This window comes from Enoplosus armatus, chromosome 22 (genome assembly GCF_043641665.1).
Source record: "Enoplosus armatus isolate fEnoArm2 chromosome 22, fEnoArm2.hap1, whole genome shotgun sequence".
In the NCBI taxonomy this organism is placed as follows: domain Eukaryota; kingdom Metazoa; phylum Chordata; class Actinopteri; order Centrarchiformes; family Enoplosidae; genus Enoplosus; species Enoplosus armatus.
Genome location: NC_092201.1, coordinates 12,681,172 through 12,699,565, shown reverse-complemented (window position 1 = coordinate 12,699,565; position 18,394 = coordinate 12,681,172). Strand labels below are relative to the sequence as shown.

The following is an 18,394-nucleotide window of genomic DNA, read 5'->3' as shown; positions in this document are numbered from 1 at the left end:
ATAGGCTGCTTAAAATCGTAATGATCCTTCTAATTGTAGATGTATCTTATTTTGAAATTTGACTGTAAATCTGCTCTTGTGTAAATACGACTGTGGTTTTTTCTTCCTGCTGATTCTCTTGTGCACACTTTCAAGTGGTAAAAAAAAAATCAGATGCAGTGTGAAAATAAATTCTGAAATGGTTCTCCAAGTTTTATGTCTTCATTTTTCTTCATTTTTTTTAACCATGATTAATGCGTTATGACCACATGGTGGTGGTAGTACTGTATAATGACATGCGGTGTACCGGATAAGTAATCATATTGGATTAAAAATGTAAATGACACAGTCAGGTCATATGCAGTCTGTAGGCAGTCTGTTTTTTCTTGTTTTATTTCATCTGTATTATTTGTGTTTGGGGCTCAGTGGTTACCTCCAAGTGACCCATAATTACTTGATTTATAAAGAGAGGAATAAGGGAGTGCTGTACACATACAGTACATTACCTCACATGAATTTGCATATCCTCTGGATCCTTTCTGCCCTCACTAAATCATCATTCATCTGCAGCTGCTTTCATTCCTCTTTTAATTAAAAATTTCAGGCAGTAATATTATATCCTATGATTCGCTCCAGCGCAGTAGACAGAGAGAGAGAGAGACGGAGAGAGGTGAAAAAGGGTAAGAAACTTCCCCTGAAGACACAAATTAGTGTGAACAGTGATGGACGGATCAATATTTAATGTTCAGCTGTACCGAGAGCAGCAGAGTGTTAATTGGCCTTGCAGGAGCAGAGCATCGACTCACAGCTACCTCACACTTCTTCTGTGTGCTGTGTTGAACTTCTTTTCTATTCTATTGTACTTCAATACTATTCTTATAAGTACTTTTGGATGACATAACACACCCCCGCACTTCACCATACAACCTGATTAACCCAACATAACTTATTTCCTTCCATTTTGAGAAGTGTGATTACTTTGCATTAATGTCATCACGTTGTCAGCTTGGAAATCAGATAGCCACCTTGTCCTTACTGTATACATGCATATGATTCACACACAAGCCAATGCCTATAATAGAGGATTATGTTAGTTAACTACCGTTGTTGGTTTATTGTATGATAACAGAGTATTTGATATTCAACAGGTGACAGATGGATGTTCAGCAATGTCTCACTTGCCTATTTGGTCTGCATGCGACCCTGACCATGACCTTCATCTGACCTTTAACCTTAAGGGAATAGTTTGACATTTTGGGAAATACTTATTTGCTTTCTTGTTGAGAGATAGAAGGGAAGGTCGGTACCACTCTCACTCTAAATATGAAGCTAGAGCCAGCAGCTGGTTAGCTTAGCTTAACACAATGATAGAAAGTAGGTGGAAACTGCTAGCCACCTACCAGCACCTCTAAAGCTCCCTTAATAACACGTTGTATCTCTATGGTTTCATCTGAACAAGCAGAAATGTAAAGCTGACAAATTATGATTTTGAGGGGATTAACTATTTCTGTCCAGAGGCAGTGACTTCCACCGTGATGTTGCCAGGCAACCATCACTGGCCCAGATCAAAAAATAGTTCCAACATGTAACTTTTAGCTAGCATCCCTGGCTGTAGCTTCATATTTAACCGACAAACGGAGAGAGTGCTATCGACCTTCTCATCTTACTCTCAGCAAGGAATTGAATAAGCGTATTTCGCAAAGAAAATGTAACTATAATTTCAACCTGACTATTTCTAACATCAATCATAAGATGACCCCTACTCCAGATCCTATCTAGATGTCATATGATTATGAATATTACCAGAAACTGTACTCACTTGTAGTGACATAGGGTAATTTGATATGAAGTACAGTCAACATTGGACTACAGTGTGACCTTGTATAAGCCTATGAGTCTGCCTTCTGTCAAACTATCAATGCCCACAGTCATCTATTTGCTTATTTTTTACAATGCAAGCTAATGACATGACAGGTTACCGGATCACGAAACTCTTAGCTGGGAAACAAGTTTGTGAAAAACATCTGCATGTCTTCGTAAAACAGCTTTCATACTTGGCCTCCAAGTTTCTGTCCTACCAGCTCCTCAACATGTTTACTGTGTACGGGAATCAAATGATACTCATATTCCTGGCACTCTAGAGCACAAGCCAGATGATCAGGTTTCACCAGGAATCAATAATGACTCCTCAGACAGACAGCGTGGCCTGAGAGTTCCACTTTCAGTTTAATCGTAGCATAATCTATGATGAGTTCGGATAGTATATCCTCCTCTAATCTGTTCAGTGAACACATTGATCGGTGAAATGTGTACGGGCCCCACCGAATGCTCTTGTTTCACAGTTAAATCGGTCTGAATGATGGGATTTGTACAGCTGCAGGTACTTTGTATTTACTGAGGAATTCAAATCAATACAAGTTCATTTCTATGTGAAATGGCCTGGGATGAGATTTAGCCCTGTCTGTGTGTGTGTGTGTGTGTGTGTGTGTGTGTGTGTGTGTGTGTGTGTGTGTGGGCCAGGTTCCCTTAAGAAATAAAAGTGTGACAGAGATGCACATGTTTTGGACCATCTCAGTATTATTTTCCCATTATTGTTTGGCAATTAGTTGGTGCATTAGAGAATTGTACTGTGCATTTTATTGTTTCTACCTAAATCATGAAAGAAGTATGGGCATCATTAGCAGCAAGAATGTTTTGTTTTCTGACATTCAGCGAGCTATTCGCTTCAACCTGCGGCATGAAAAAACACACCTAATTTGCATTTCATTTCTTTGATAGCCCTGTGGAAACAAACCCAGAGACAGAATTGTTGGAGGAAGACGTGTCTGAGATGGAAACAGAAACGAGGAAAGAGGGAAGAGATAAGGTGTGGGCAAAACAGGCAGAGACACCCAAGTGGTAGTTAAAGGCGTTTATCGGAGCGGCAATGAGGCTCAGGAGGACAGGGTCAATATTCACCACCCCGGCTGCTATCTCTGAGTGTCCACCGAGTGAATCCTCCGGCTAAAAATACCAGCGCTGCTGCTTTATGACCAGAACTGATGAGCCGTGATACTGCTGCTTGCTCTCTTAATGTGGCTACAGAAATCAACCTTGTCCCCCTCTCAGCGGATCCCAGTTATCAAGCTAAACAGATTTGGGCGAACACTTTTAATAGGCCGGGGAAAGCGTTTCAGCATGAAATTAGAGGGCAGTGCCTTTGAAGAGATGACATCTGTGTTTCCTTTACTGAATCAGTTTGAGTTTTTAATGCCTCAACAAAAAGAGAGAAACAAAGACTACGGGAGATGAACACCCAGCAAGAGATCTTGAGTGTGTAGGTGTGTGTGTGTGTGTGTGTGTCTGTGAACATGGGGGAAATGATGAGAGAGAGAGAGAGAGATGAGAACGGCATAGTGAGCAGGTCAAGTGTGTGCCATTGTATACATTTGACAGAAGGAAGCTCTCTCCATATAAGTGCAAGGTCAATTGTGTGTTAAGTGTCTAAGTGTCGGTGACTATTAAAGCTGGAGAGCTCTCCAGTTGAACGCTGTGTGGTGGAGAGTAAATTAGCACATTAGAGATCAGAACTACCTGGGACTTTATCACCAGGAGAGGCTGGAAGGCATGGCTGAGATGAAAGAGAAAGATAGAGGGACATTTTTGCACTTTGTACTTTGTACCAAGTCAGATCTAGCTAATGTGTTTAAAATACTAGTTGCTGGTAGCTAGCTCTAGGAAATGTCTGTAACTCATTTGACAGGGATTTTCAGGCACGCTGGCAGCGCAGACAAGATAAGGAAAAATATGTTGTTCATAAAACATATTTTGAACATACAAACACATTAGTGGCTGTCTTCTCATGTAAACTTCACAGAACCATAATTTCATGGCTTAAATTAACAAAGATATGTGCCATTAAATAAGCATAAATTACTTTCTTTATTAATCTCCATGAAAATATAGGACTGTGAATACACATTTTAATTTGATTCTCACACTAATATGTTGTGGTTTTACAGTGAATCTACTAAAATATGAATGTAAAACTCCCGGTTGCAACACGTATTGTCCATAAGTGTACCAAATGTTAGGTTAAGTAAGAGCACTAAGGTTTTAAAGGGCAAGCAGTGTAGCAAGGCGTCCTTTTGTGGGCCAAACCTATCCAAGACCTTTTTTTAAACAGATCATCTCTTGGAGCTAATGAGAAACATATTTACAAGGACTAACGACCACAAAATGAGGGAAATTCAATAGGGCATAGAAAATGTATCCAAACCTCTCCAAACAACAATATGAAACAATATTGTCCATTTGTAGCATAGGACTTTGTTTGTTAGGGTGACTTTTACAATTATTTATATCTGCCTGGCATGGCTGAAATTCAGCTCTCCAGTCCTCTGGCCCTCTGCAGGTCTTACCACTCTGTGAAGCAGAGATGATCCAGGATTATACACAGAGGGACAAGACCTGCACTTGAAGCTTGTTCGGTGTTTCTTCTTCAGGGGGGGACACAGTACTTCCTGCCTGTTGTTGCCTTGTCAGAGACACAGGAAAACATCCATCAGGTCTTCAATGCGATCGAGGAAGAGAAGAGTGCTAATACCACACATTATAATATACAGTCTTTTCAACTAAAAACAGACAACAGAGGTTATAAAAGAGGCTAAAAGTATTGAAAACATGATGCTATATGTCGAGGAATGTTTTATTGGCATTCTTGTTGCTATGATAGCGATATTGTGGCGGTGATAAAAATGTTTTTAAATGACTTTAAATGTAGTGATAAAAATATGAGGAGAGTTAGAAGATGTAGCAATCATTACTGATCAACGCATCAGACTGCATTTCAATCAAGGCCTAGTCTTGCATAGCCAGACCTTGTGTACAAAACAAGCAAATTAGCACATTTCTAATTCTAATAATCTAACATATTTGTAGTTTATAGGTTGCTCATAATTTTGAGTCCCACATTTGTATAATACAGCTGGCAAATGGCAGATGCCAGCATCCATACACCAGGGGGCACTGCAGAGAGGGGTTAAGCCAGTGGCGCTACAGTCCGGTGGTGATGATGTGATATTTACTCACACAAATGGCTCCTGTCTTTCTGTCTGTACCCCATGTTTATGTGTGTGTGGTGTGTGTGCTTGTTTCACTGTGTGTCCATTCATTTTTGCCCCTGTGTGTGTGTATGAACCCATACACCCCACCCACCCATGTGGTCATGGGGCGGTGGCATGATGTTTGCCCAAAGGTGCCGTAATGGTTTTTCTCACCATGCCACACATCCAGCCCAGGGTGAGTTGGTGCATGGGTGTGTGTGTGTGCATGTGTGTGTGTGTGTGTGTGTGTGTGTGTGTATGTGTGTGTGTGTGTGTGTGGGTGTGTGTGCGCGCACATGTGTATGTGTATGTGTGTAAGACAGCTATATTTAGAGACGTGGATAGCCAGTAAACACACTGAGTAATACTGAGATGCGTCATTTTAAGATCCTATGATTCTAGCATCCAAACATAGTGCTTGCACACACACACACACACACACACACACAATATGCCGCACATAGCAAAAGTCTTTCACCTGCAGGGCAGTTTGGGATACTTGTGAGTAGGAATGTGTCCCGATGTACCCTCACACACACACACACACACACACACACACACACACACACACACAAAGGAGAGTACAGTATCAGCTATTTCTCTTGATGGCACACACATGCTTTTTAACAACCTCTCTATAAACACACACACCCAGAGCGAAACTTTTTTTTAGATACTGTGGGCCTCTTTTTGAAGCACACACACTCATACACACAATGTCCTCATCATGTGAGCCTCCTCCTTATCCCTTCACATTCATCATGCTGTCGTTCTATTCTCTGCCAGTGGAGGGTCTCCCTTTCAGTTAATTAAATCAGATGCTTATCCTAATAGCGTGGAGAGAGAGAAAAGAAAGAGAGGAAATAGAGAGTGAGACTTATTCATGTCTCAACACAAACATTAATAATAATAATACTAATAATTTCCTCACAGACTCCTGAGACCAGAAAAGTGTGTGGCAGAGGGACTGAATGTGCTGCAGCACATATACTCTACTTTCTGGGCACACACACAAGACTGGACAGGGGCAACTACTCTGGCTTTTGATCATTTGTAGAGGGACCCTGTGTCAAAATCTTGTAGTGAGATCTTAAAGGTGCACTCCAGCGATTCAGTATTGGACCTCCATGTTGTTGAGGGACTTGCAAGACACAGATCAACAAAAAAAAATGCCAAAATCGAAGCAGCAGATGAGATATCCTGACGTTCAGTCATAATAGGTTAAGTCTGTAAAAACTCTATCCTCCATTTCCCATAATACAAAGCAGCATCTTTTGTTTGACCCTTCCTGCCTGGTAGCAACAACAGCTTTCATCTTGCCCCCCCCCCCCAACTGGTTAATATGGCCATGCAAGAAGGAGTGAGGGGTATTTCATGCCAACAACCCACACTGAATTGAACTCGAATAAACTGAATTGAACTGATGTGAATGTATTGAATGAGTATTGAGGGCAGGGGAAATGTGCGCACGCCTACACACACACACACACACACACACACACACACACACACACAAACATACAGGAAAGACTTTTCATGACAAATTTATTCTATTTTCTTGACGATTGTATCATTGTCATTACTTCCATGCCAGTAAATCTGCTGGAAATGAACTGAGCAGAGGTCAACGGAGCCGAACTGAATTGAAAGAGTGAGAGGCAGACAGAAAGAGGGGAAGGGGGTGGCAGAGAGGCATAAAGAAAGAGGGAAGGGAGAAGGAGAGCAGAGAAGCGCACTCACAAGAGGAGGAGAAAGGGAGGAGTGACATCACATCTCTCTGCCTCTCTCTCCCTCTCCCTGGCACCTTTGCTCCACTTCTCGCCGAGGAGGCGCGCACACAGTTTCTCTCTGTGCTCCTTCGTCGCTCATAAAAAGGGGCTGGACCTCACGGAAAAAGGGGAAAGGGAAAAGCAAAACAATTTCTGACAGGATGAACAACAGTTTCTTAAACATGGCGTCGATAGGCGACTTCGACCCGCTCAACGCGTCTATCCCTGCCACCAAAGTTGAAATCACAGTGTCCTGCAGGTAGGGGAATGTGTCTGTTTAACCTGTTTTTGGTCTTACAGGGTTACGGAAAAACACCGAGCTGTGGACGCAGCTGGAAGTCACATGTGTACTTCAACTCCGTCCAAGTTTCTGTTTAGTTTCAGGCAAACGTATTTAATAACGGCGAAAGCACTGAGAATAGCGTGAAAAATGTCACATTTACGCTATTTGTGGCGAGGAAACGTCAAATTGTCTCAGTATTACAGTACCTGACACACTAAGTAACGTTAGCGCTAGCTAAATTAGACAGGTGTGATGCCAGTTTGCCACTTTTACTCCACTTCCGTGCTGTTAAAACGAGCTATAATAACAACTATTTCATGATGACAACATAGGCACAGAACTATTACCGCAAAGGTGTATGTCATATGTGAATACTATGTTGATACTGTATCGTTAAAACACCAATACTGGAACTCACTTTTAAGTACCAGAGACGCAGAGCTTAACGTTACTGTATAACATTAACGTGACACGGTTTAGCATCTTCACTGTGATACTGGGACAACATTTTATGGCTATTGCAAACATATTGTCGAATGTATAGTCACCCTTGAAGACCACATTAATAATATATAATAATATAGTGATACCATAGGAAACAGAAACAGTAGGACAAGATATAAACTGGTTGTTTGATATCAAAAACACTGTAGATATTTAAGTTGGATACCCGCCATTGTGTCTGTGAAGTGTACCAGGATGCTAATGAGTTATTACTAATTATTTAGACATTTCATACTGTATCTGTGTGGCTCCTCCTTAGAGTTGTTTGCTGTTATTTGCAGTATTTGACATTGTATTTGAGTCTTGCTGTTGTTGGTTGTCGGTCACCAGTCTGCAGAGAGGCATCACTTTGGCGTATCAAAAGCATATTAAAGGAGTTAAAAACATTACATGCAGTTATGCTGTGTGGACATGCGAGTGTGTTATCTGACGTGATGGGAAAGGCAGGGGACAAGGCTAGTGTGTATTTAACCCTCTTTGAAAGAGGTATTTCCCTCTCATTCAGGGAGGCTTTTCCTCTCTGCTTACGAGCCGGGCGAGAAATGCAGAGAATGTGGTTTCTCTCTGCCAGACTGGTGACCCACAGTAGGCTACAGGCAGTATGCTTCACGGGTCAGCCACATGTTCTCAGAAGCCCCCCTGTAAGGGAATCCAATTAAATGTGTCACGTCCATCAAATGAAATGGGTCGCATGTTACATGCGCTGTCAGTGATGTCTTTTGCCATGGAGAGGTTTGGATGCTTAGGACAGGGGACATAAAGAAAAAGCTGTTGAATTGAACAGTTGACAGTGTACATTATAGTGTCACAGCCCTGAAGCTGCACTGTCATTGTAAAATAGGTTACAGTGTTTCTGTTTAACAGTGATGTCGTCAGCAGTCCAATCTCTGCAGGCTATAAAACATGCTGTTAAAAAAACTCAAGCTCAATATGATGCAGTGTATGGGAGTTTCTCTGTACAGGTGATGAACCTTCACAGGAGATCGTGCAGTGTGCCTGTGTATCTGTCCAGCCTGCAGTTATTCAAATGTTCAAACAGAATTCTAGTAAAAAGGAAACCTTTTCCTGGATCTAGAAAAACCTGTTCTGTATCAGGGCTTGGACAGATACTCAAATGAAGTGAAGGAAATTGAAACAGAACATTTCTCTGCATGTTTACGTTGTTGATGTGTTTTGGCTGTGTTCCCCCTGCTGTTGGTACATTATTGTGGTTTTAGTTCGGTTTTTTGTTCTTCCTCAAACATGATGTCTGAAACGCTGCCGGTCAGATTGGGGTGACGTTATTGCATTGCATTGAATTGCACTGAATTTTGGCATTGTGTTAACCCTAAAATGCCTTCTTCTACACATAGAGTGGAATTTACTTTAAACATGCTACGTAAATCCATATATCCTTTCGATTTCCAGTAGCTGGTTCAGTAAGAGTGCTGCACAATTGAGCCCTAAATCAAATGTCTAAATCAAATGGCCTTAAATCAAATGTCAGGACAGAAACGGTTTCCTACCCTGCCTGAGTCCCTCAGATACTGTAGTTACTGTATCTCCAGAGGGTTTTAGTGCCATCTCCTTAGTAACAGAAAGATCATGTAATCTTCCAGCAGAATATATGAACATGCTTGGCAGGGTTTGCTAATGTCTGAGTCACCCAGCTCTTCAGTCCCCGGGGGGGGAGTGTGTTTTGGTGGCTGTCCTACCACCTCCAACCTGAGGTAGAGCGGGAATGCCATGGTTACGGCCAGGTGTGTGCGCGCACACATTTGTGTGAGCTTATAGCACATATGTGGTGTGTTTGTGTGCATGTTTCATTGTTTTTTTAAGTGGACACAATGGGCAGTGTACAATATCACCATGGTTACCACTTTTTTAAAGTTTCCCTCTGTGTGTGTAGAGGCGGGTGTTAGGGTGAGAAATTTCACTGAGGAGACAATGACTTAAGAGAGAGCAATATGAATGAGTCTCGTTATATCAGACAATTTGGATTATAATGTCTGTAATGTGGTTGGAATGATAGTCACTGTCATTTACAGTTGATGAGAAAAAAGTTTCCAAACAGATCATTTAGTTGAGTCCAAAGTCTTATGTTTGAGCGTATCTTAATTTAGCTCATTTCCAATGCAGATGGGCATTCCTGAAACACTTTGAGTGTACAGCCTGGTTTTAAGATGTTGCCACCTGTTTCGGGAAAAACTGAGGCGGGCAATTTGCCACCAAGTGGTACATCGTTTTTGCTTTTAACTTGTTATTCATACTTATTAAGCCTTTTTAAGACACTGAATGGCTTATTAAAGTGGAGGTTTTTCCAATGAGGGAAAGAGAGAGAAGAAAGCGAGAGAAGAGGAAGAGATTGAGAGACTTGGGCAGATACTCTCATCTGAAGTAGCTCTCCTCATGTAATTGTTGTATAGTCAGTGGTGACATAACCGTTACAGAAATATTGACAGACCCTCTTAGCCTGTGTCTCCAGCTAATTCAGATAATGCTCTGATGCTATGGGGCAATGAAGTAAGAGCTGGGTTCAGACTCAGCAGTGAGCTGGAGACATTTTGCTGATCGATGGGAGAGCCTGAGGTATCAGCTGGGATCAATGCGCTACCAACTCTGCCTACTGCGTCGTACAAAAGCACACATGCATAAAAATATGTTCACACATCCTGTATAGGTCCACATATATGAATGACTGTACGGACCAACCGTCCTTCACCCACACTCAAACAGTCACAGAAGAATAAATTACTCCCTGATGCACTTTAGCGTCAGGGACTCTGCTGTGAATGGCCTTAAGCCCAAATATTCCATTATGGCCATCGATCAGGCCAGCACACAGGCTGTTACCTGTTCTTTCACACACACAACTACACACAAAAGAAATACTTCTCATATTTCAAATGAGTGACATGCTTAGTACATTTCTTGGTGGTTATTCATTAATCAGATATTTATCATTTTGCCAATTATTTTTGTGCAGTCGCTTGTGTTTAGATAATACTAAACTTTTGAGAACTTTGTCTGAAGTCACAGTGAAAGAGAGTGTCAGAAATTGAAGTGCTCCATGCTGGACAATCTGCCGGTGTATACTGTATTATGGGTTGCTGTTATCACTCAAACACACAACCAAGCATGCTCATGTGTGTGTTTGTTTGTGGTGGATTGCTTCGTTTCAGGCTGTTTCTTTAGTCTTCAGTGCAAGTCCTTTTTCTACCAGCATGATAGAAAAGTGAGAAATGATACACACAAACAAGCTCGCTGTCCCAGAAGAATGACCCTAACAGAGATAAAAAAGGGACTCGCTTTCGAATAGGATCGAAACAGTTTTTTCCCTCCAATGTCTTCCAGACTGCTTGACACATCTTTCTCTCTCTCTGTGTCTTGCTATACATCCCAGCACTGTCAGCAAATGTCATAACTGTTGACAGTAATAACTCCCCTACCCTCTTCTGTCTACCTTCTCTCCGCTGTCGATGAGAAGGATTAAGTGGTTTCCAGTATTTACTGTTGCCACAACATATTGGTTGTGGTGTAAATGAAAAATTGAGAGACAGGTGCTTTTTTTATTGTTGGGGCTGGCTTCGTCCTCCGTGTGTGTGCTGTAAATATGAGCACATGAGGTCTGTATGACTGAGTGAATGTCAAGTCATGTTATTCCCCCATGTTAGGCAGTTTAGAATTAAAAAAAAAGTTAGAAACAGTAAGTCTTAATCATCATATCTCCAAAAGAGAAAAATTGTTCTCGACTGATTTCAGTAAAGCCTGGTTTGGAAATATGAAAAGAGGCCAAATTTGAAAAGGAGGTCATATTTGTGCAGGCCTGAAGGCTGGGACACGCGACTGCTGTGATCCTAATGGGTTCACTCAAAAAATGTGTCATCATATCAGCTTCAAGCCACAAGTAGTCCTGCGGCTTTAGGTATTTCTTGTCATGCCAAATTTAAAGTTAAAATGCCTGTTATGTAATAGTGGTTTAGGCTAATCTCTTGGGACAACTTACTGTGTTTCCTCATTGATTGTGTACAATAGTTTGATGTAGATATGCTGTATGTACATTAGGCTATACGATTTACTAAAGGACTAAAGTCTACAGTCTACTGTGCCCTGAGATCTTAATAGAGGGTCCACATGTATCTATTACTTCAGCGTTGCCTCAGGAAAACACAGGTTTACTCACCAGGAGAACCAATCTAAACTCACACAGAAGCTGGTTCGAATCAGTTGGCAGTGGGCAGGCGAGGTAATCATATGTTCGTCATGGTGTTCAAGAGGTGCTTATATTCTTTCTCCTGGTGGAAAACCTGGCCTTCGTCTAATTTTGAATGGGCTCATTTGGCAGCATGGTTGTCATAATGTGTTGGCAGGCACATACTGACTGTTTGAAACTGGAGAAAGACTCCCATTCCTTCTCCCTTTCCTCTGTTCCTACATTTTACTAACTAGTAATGGCACTGCCGGTGCCCATCAGCTGGTTTTACGTTAATTCTGAGCACTGCATGGCCACAAGCTCATGAACAGACTTTTTAGATTGGTTTAACATTTGCATATGTTCTCCCACTAGATTTTATTTAACAGACAAATTATGGATCAGAATTTTAAAACAAAAAATAAACCAAACAAGCAACAATTCTGCTGCAGAGTGTAAGATGAAGGACAAAACTATCAGCATGCATTGTAACCAGTGTATGATTATAATTTTGATATAGAAAGTAATATTACATCACCATGAGCACTGAGATGAAATAAATAGAAATAGATTTAATCTACTATCCACTCAGACCTGTAGTATGAAGGGATGGGGTGTCACTCAATTTCAAATGCACCATAGGAAAGCCTAGACCAAGACATAAATCGTGTTATAATTTGATAAATAAAATTGGATTCGTTGATTAGTTGTTCCGATCTAAAGTCCAAAAGTCTTTCCACAAATTAATCAATAAACATTGATTTTCCCATTGACTGCATTTTAGTGTCCATGTTGGCTTGGGGGCAAAGGTAATTTTTTCATTGTTCAAGAAAGTTAGAGAGAGCACAAAAAACGCACCATCCTAAATACAAGATAGAAGACTTCCAACATGAAAACTATGGGAAGCAGAGAGAGGGAAGACACTTCAGGTTATTGGGCCAGAGCCAAGAAAGAAAAATGAAAAGTAGGTTGGATAAATGTAGGTTGTGTAAGGCTGGATCTTACAAAAACAGATACAGACTTTGGACAATTGAGCCAGGATTCAAAGAAAAGCTTGACATTTCAGATATCATTTGGACTCCAGGCCACTGCTGTTATTATGAATGTGTCATCTCGCAAAATAGTTCCCCAGAAAGGATGCTAAATATTCAGATTTTAAGTCAGGTGTTTCCATGTAGTGTTTCTTAGAATTGCTATCATCTATTAGTGGCTGCATGAGGCACTGCTAGTGGCAAAGTATTTAGTGTCATGGTATTAAAGTAAGAGATAAAGTAAAGCTAACGTTGTTCTTTCCCTGACGATGCGACTCTTAGACCCTGCCTGAGGGTCGCATGCTCTAGATTGTATCCTTCACACCACTGATTGTATTGATCCACATTTTAAAACTCGCTGTTGCCATTTCTCTCGTAAAGCAGCAACAGAAGATCTTCCACCATGCCGCCGTTTATTTTGCTCCGAGTGTCAGGGGTGAACCACTTACCCTGCAACCCCACCCTTTCGTGTCACAAGTCATGCCCGACCCGCTATCTATTTTCAGGTCGCTCACTCCCACTCCCTCTATGGAAAGTGATTGTGTTGACCTTTTTGGCCCCATAGAGCTCACATAATGGTTCTCTTATTGAAGACACCACTGACAGCCATCACTTTGAGGAGAAGACGGGGTCGCCTGCTGCGCGCCGGTTCAATGCCAGCCAAAAGCACAAAAGGATGTGGTGTGAGTGTGCGTGACAGTGGCGGCCGCTAACTTTTTCTGTCTGTTTACATGTGGTTCTGAACAGCAGGGAGTGCAAATGATTTTGGATGAGAACACAGTGGCGCTGGCAATCAGTGAGACAAAGCCATATTGAAGAAGCCCTTTCTGAGCTGCCATGAATTGATGCCATTGTCTTGTCTGTCCTATACTAACTCTGTTTCTGAGAGGCAGAGTGTGTTTTTGGCTGCTATCAGATTGTGTTGATGTACATCTGCGTTTGTGTGTTTGTGTGTTTCTGTGTGTGTGTGTGTGTGTGTGTGTGTTAGAGGCCGCAGTACTGTTCTGTTATCAGGTTTGGGCTTTTTTCTTGTCAGGTCAGTAAAGATTTATGCACTCGGAGGGAATTACTATCGACCTCCTCCCCTCTGTTATTCTCTCACAGCGGGTGGCTTTCTACATAAGTCACCAGACAGTATGTGCACCGTGTCACAACATGTATGTGTATGTGTGTGTTTAGTTGCACTGTACGCCACACACACATTTTGAGAACACACACACTAACACGCCAGCCACGCACTAATACAATGCCACCGGTCTATACATCAAGCTGTATAGCTGCGAAAATGGATTGATAAAGATCAGACGGAGGGGTAGAGCGAGTCATTGACAAAGGTCAAGGGCTACACACACACACACACACACACACACACACACACACACCAGTTGTGTACCAGTCTATTACTACACGCAGAAGTAATAAGTGGAGGGGTAATAGGTGTACACGTTGACCTTACTCTCAAGGTTAGACAGTTGTGGTGTTATTTTAAAATGCAGGTGATAAAGCATGGACTCAAGGACGCACAAACACACACTTCTTTCACAAGCAACTCAAAGGCAAGCTAACCTGAGTCAAAGATGGATCGTTGCAAATAAGAGATTTACCATAACATTTCCCCATCCCCAGTCATACTCTTGAAAAGTTACTACAGACTTTTTGACAAATTATGTACAGAGCATTATGAATATTTGAAGAATTTCGTCATCATTTGGTCAGAAATGTCTAGCGGACGTTCTTCTAGGGTATCTTTAGAATATTCCTGGAGACTAAATGAGCACTGAGACCTGTTGACCTCTGGGTCAAACAGGCGTTAAAAGCTCTGCTCACTAGGCCACCAGAAGGCATGCCAAGTCCTGATAGCACACCAATTCATCAATAACTACAGAGATATACAGCAGAAAGCCTTCGGGAGCCATTCAGCTGAAGGACTGCATATGCGCTGACACATACAGACATACATAATACACACAGTATGTGCACACGTGTGTTTAAGCGCTCACGCATGCACACACACCGTCGGATATTTGTGCTGTGGTGCCTCCCATCTCTTAGACAGCTGATGACATTTTGAGCACAAGCTACACACACACACACACACACATAAAATACGATCACATTTGATGCTCTGACATTTTATTTTCACTCTGATGTAGATTGCCTCCTGTGGGACATAAAGCCATAATAAAACAAATCAAAACATCTCCTATAAATTCTGCCAGCCCAATTAGATTTTTTTGACATTTTGGGTTGTGATATCTGAATAGGAATTGGCTGTATCTGATTAGGATTTTTCCTCTGCTGGGCTCTCTGATTATCAGTGTGACACAGATTTAAACTATTTGACAAGTAAGATTACTTGACATACAGTAAATCACCCTCACAGCCCTACTTACAACCAGAGAGAGAGGCAGAGGTGGGGGGGGGGGACTGGCTGGCCTAATGAAGTCATCTCCATCCCGGTCACATAGCACAGAGGCTGTTTGAATTCCTCCAGGGATGCTGCCTCCCTCTCTGTCTGTCTCCCTCTCTCTCTCATGTAGAAGCCCCTGGCCTCGGCCTGCACATCCAAGCATGTCTCTCTGTTTCTCTCACATGCACAAACACACACACACTGCAGACAACGTTGTACGAAGGCCACAGCACACATGTAATGGAGATTGGAGGTTAATACTGTATGAGGGGAGAGAGGAAAAGGAGAAAATACCTTCGTCTTCCTCCCTCCCTTTTCTTCTCGCTCTGTTGTCGCTTATGATATCTCTGAGTAGCCTCGTCACACGCACGAGCATGCACACGTGCTTACACACTCACGCTGTCCGACATTCTGTAACACAATTACTCGCACAGATGTGCAGACACAATCACAAACCACCCATTCACACAAACTACTACTGAACACACTCACAGAATTTGGCTGCCTAACAAATACCATCTGAGCACGTCCCATTTATTGCATGTTGACGGATGAGAATATACTGTATGACTGAGCATAAATGATAAAAAACATATTAGACAAAGGGCATCTTTTTGTCATTACCTCACCCTCCGTTCGACTCATCCTGCATGTAAAGCAGCTGAGACATTTGGCCTTTGTCCTTTATTGAGCAGTTGACAAACGAAGGCCAGGGACATGTGTTGATGGAGGAAACAATAGGCGAGTCGGGATGAAACTGCACTGAAAGCGGTGACAAAGGCAATTAAGGTAAAACGCCACTAGCACAAATGTGTGGCTTTGTGTTGTCCATGACTGATGTGTATTTTGTTGCACATGTCTGTGTGTAAACGGATAGTGGCGTGGCACATTTCAGCATGTGTGTGTGTGCGCGCTGAGATGTTCTCTTGGCTCTCCCAGCCCTTGTCAAGAAGAATTAGGGCAGCCCTCTTAGAGACGCAGAGAGAGAATACAAGCTGCTGATGCTCCCCTTCAGTGTGTGTGTGAGAGAGAGATTGGGGGGGGGGGATTGTGCAAGCATGTGCTTTTCTTCTGCAACAAATGGTCGTCACTAGCCAATTGGATAGATGAGTCAAAATGCAGAGGGGAAGAAGTGATGGAGAAAAAATTAGAGGCAGAACACAAAAGGGAAAGGAAGAGATGCAGGTACCTGTAGCATTGTGCTCAGCGACCTGTTGAGAACATCTGAGCATGCCCAGTTGTCTCCTCTCGCTCCACATGTTTCCAAGAATATTCCTGGTCTGTTGCTAAGCACAGACACTACTAGCTACACACACACTCAGTGAAGAGTCCTGCAGTGGTGGATGTGATTGCGAGAAGTGCATGAAAGGTCAAGAGAATAGGACCTCTGTTTAAATGTAAATGCACACCAATGCAGCATGGCCCTTTTGATAGAAACTGCATGTTTAACATCCCAACTGGAAAACACTTGAACTGAAATCATGTGTAAAATGTGACATGAAAAGGACATGACTTTTCAGTATTTCCTTTCAAGATATCATCAGTGTCATGGTAAAACTATTTTATTTTAACAGACGTTTAAGTGAGCATTTTGCTTTTCTAGAGGACTTGTCCTGTAAGTCTATGATTTGGCCCGTACAGCCTCTGCATAATGCATGAGGTGTGTTCGACCTCCGTTACAAGCGCTTAAAGCTCCTTTAAACTGTATTTTTGGCATTAACATTTAATGAGCGGACTCCCAGTGAGGTGAAAGGGTTTCTTGTACTGCCGGCACACTCCAGCTTTTAGCTGCTTTCAGCTCATTGTGGTTTTTGTGGATTGGCAGGTCGGTACCTGAGAGTGAAAGGAAGTTTTTCAGAATAGCCTCGTCTTTGTTTCCTGGGAAATTACTCATTCATATTTTGAAATGACTCATTTCTAGATGTTGTCTTGTAAACTGTAGACTTTGCTTATTCTCTTGATTTCCCCTAAGGGGGTTTCCCTTAGGGGAAATTAAGAGATCAAGCAAAGATCTTTGTAACACCAGCACCTGGAGAGTAAAGAGGAGAGGAGGAAGAGTAGCAGGAGACAAAAGAGAAAGTCTTTGGGATGGAGCAGAAGTCTCTGGTTTAGTAATGAGCCAGTGTTTGCTCTGTACTCCACCTGTGCTGCTGCGAGGCTCAGACTGGACCTACGTCTATACCTGATATAGATGTGTTAGGAATCAGGCCACTTCTGTAAGGCCACTGTGATGGGATGATCCAGGCCACTGTCACAGAGAACAAAAATATTTACAGTGACAGTAATGTTTATAATGTGACACAAAGAAAATATGTTTCAACAAAAATAGTTAAGACATAATTTAAATAGGATGGATTTGTTATGTTGTTTTACACAATTTAATGCAGTTCTCAGCCCTTCATTAGTATTTGGCCACTGCAATGTAATATTGCATTAGGTTGAATCTTGATGCTGTAGCCTTTTTGTGTCAGGTAAGTAAAATCATACCTTAAATTGTTTTTGTACTTCTCAGTGAGCTCATCTTGATTACCTTTTACCTCTACTCTGTGAACTCGTTATGATTTTGACTTAGCTGGCAAGTCCTGCTTCAAAATATGACCAGGCATCCATACACTGAATAATAAAAGGAATTCGCAAGAGATGTCGTTTCTTTTGCTGGTGTTTACAGTCACACACGGACTCTAATTTCAGATTAGTCACTGCAGCAAAAATAGCCTCTTTGTTTTGCACCCAGTGTTATCTTCAGCATTGCTGGTTTGTCTGTGTGTGTTCTTTATCTTGTTCATTCAGTAGATCTGTCCAAGGTTTATTAGATCTGGACATACACATATCATGAGATTCATGAAGCAATATTGCTGGGACAGTTTGTATTCATTTTTTTGTGTGTGTATGTGTGTGTCGTGGCGGACATCCGGAGTAGTTGAACTGGAAAATCATTAGAGCATACACAGGTTGCTCCATGTGGTTCTCTACGTGTATCTACATGTGTGTAACTGTATCTAGTTCAGTGAGATGGTGTAGTCTCCACAGAGCCTATTCAGGTCACGGTCAAACTGAGAGAGACAGACAGATAGAAAGAGAGAGAGGGAGAGCGAGGTGGGAAAGAAGAAGTCAGACAGAAGACACAAAATAGGAATCAAAGCTCTGGGCTCTCACTGAGAAA

At 41.9% G+C, this 18,394-nt stretch overlaps 1 protein-coding gene across 1 annotated transcript in view; it reads left to right on the top strand.

The window, feature by feature from the left end:
• Positions 1 to 6,978: 6,978 nt before the first annotated feature.
• The window catches only part of LOC139305263 (copine-8), a 71,299-nt gene continuing 59,883 nt past the window's right edge, over positions 6,979 to 18,394 (top strand). The window contains exon 1 of the mRNA XM_070929212.1: positions 6,979 to 7,091. Coding sequence (XP_070785313.1) covers positions 6,994 to 7,091 — 98 coding nt within the window. The 5' untranslated portion in view covers positions 6,979 to 6,993. The remainder of the gene's footprint in view (positions 7,092 to 18,394) is intronic.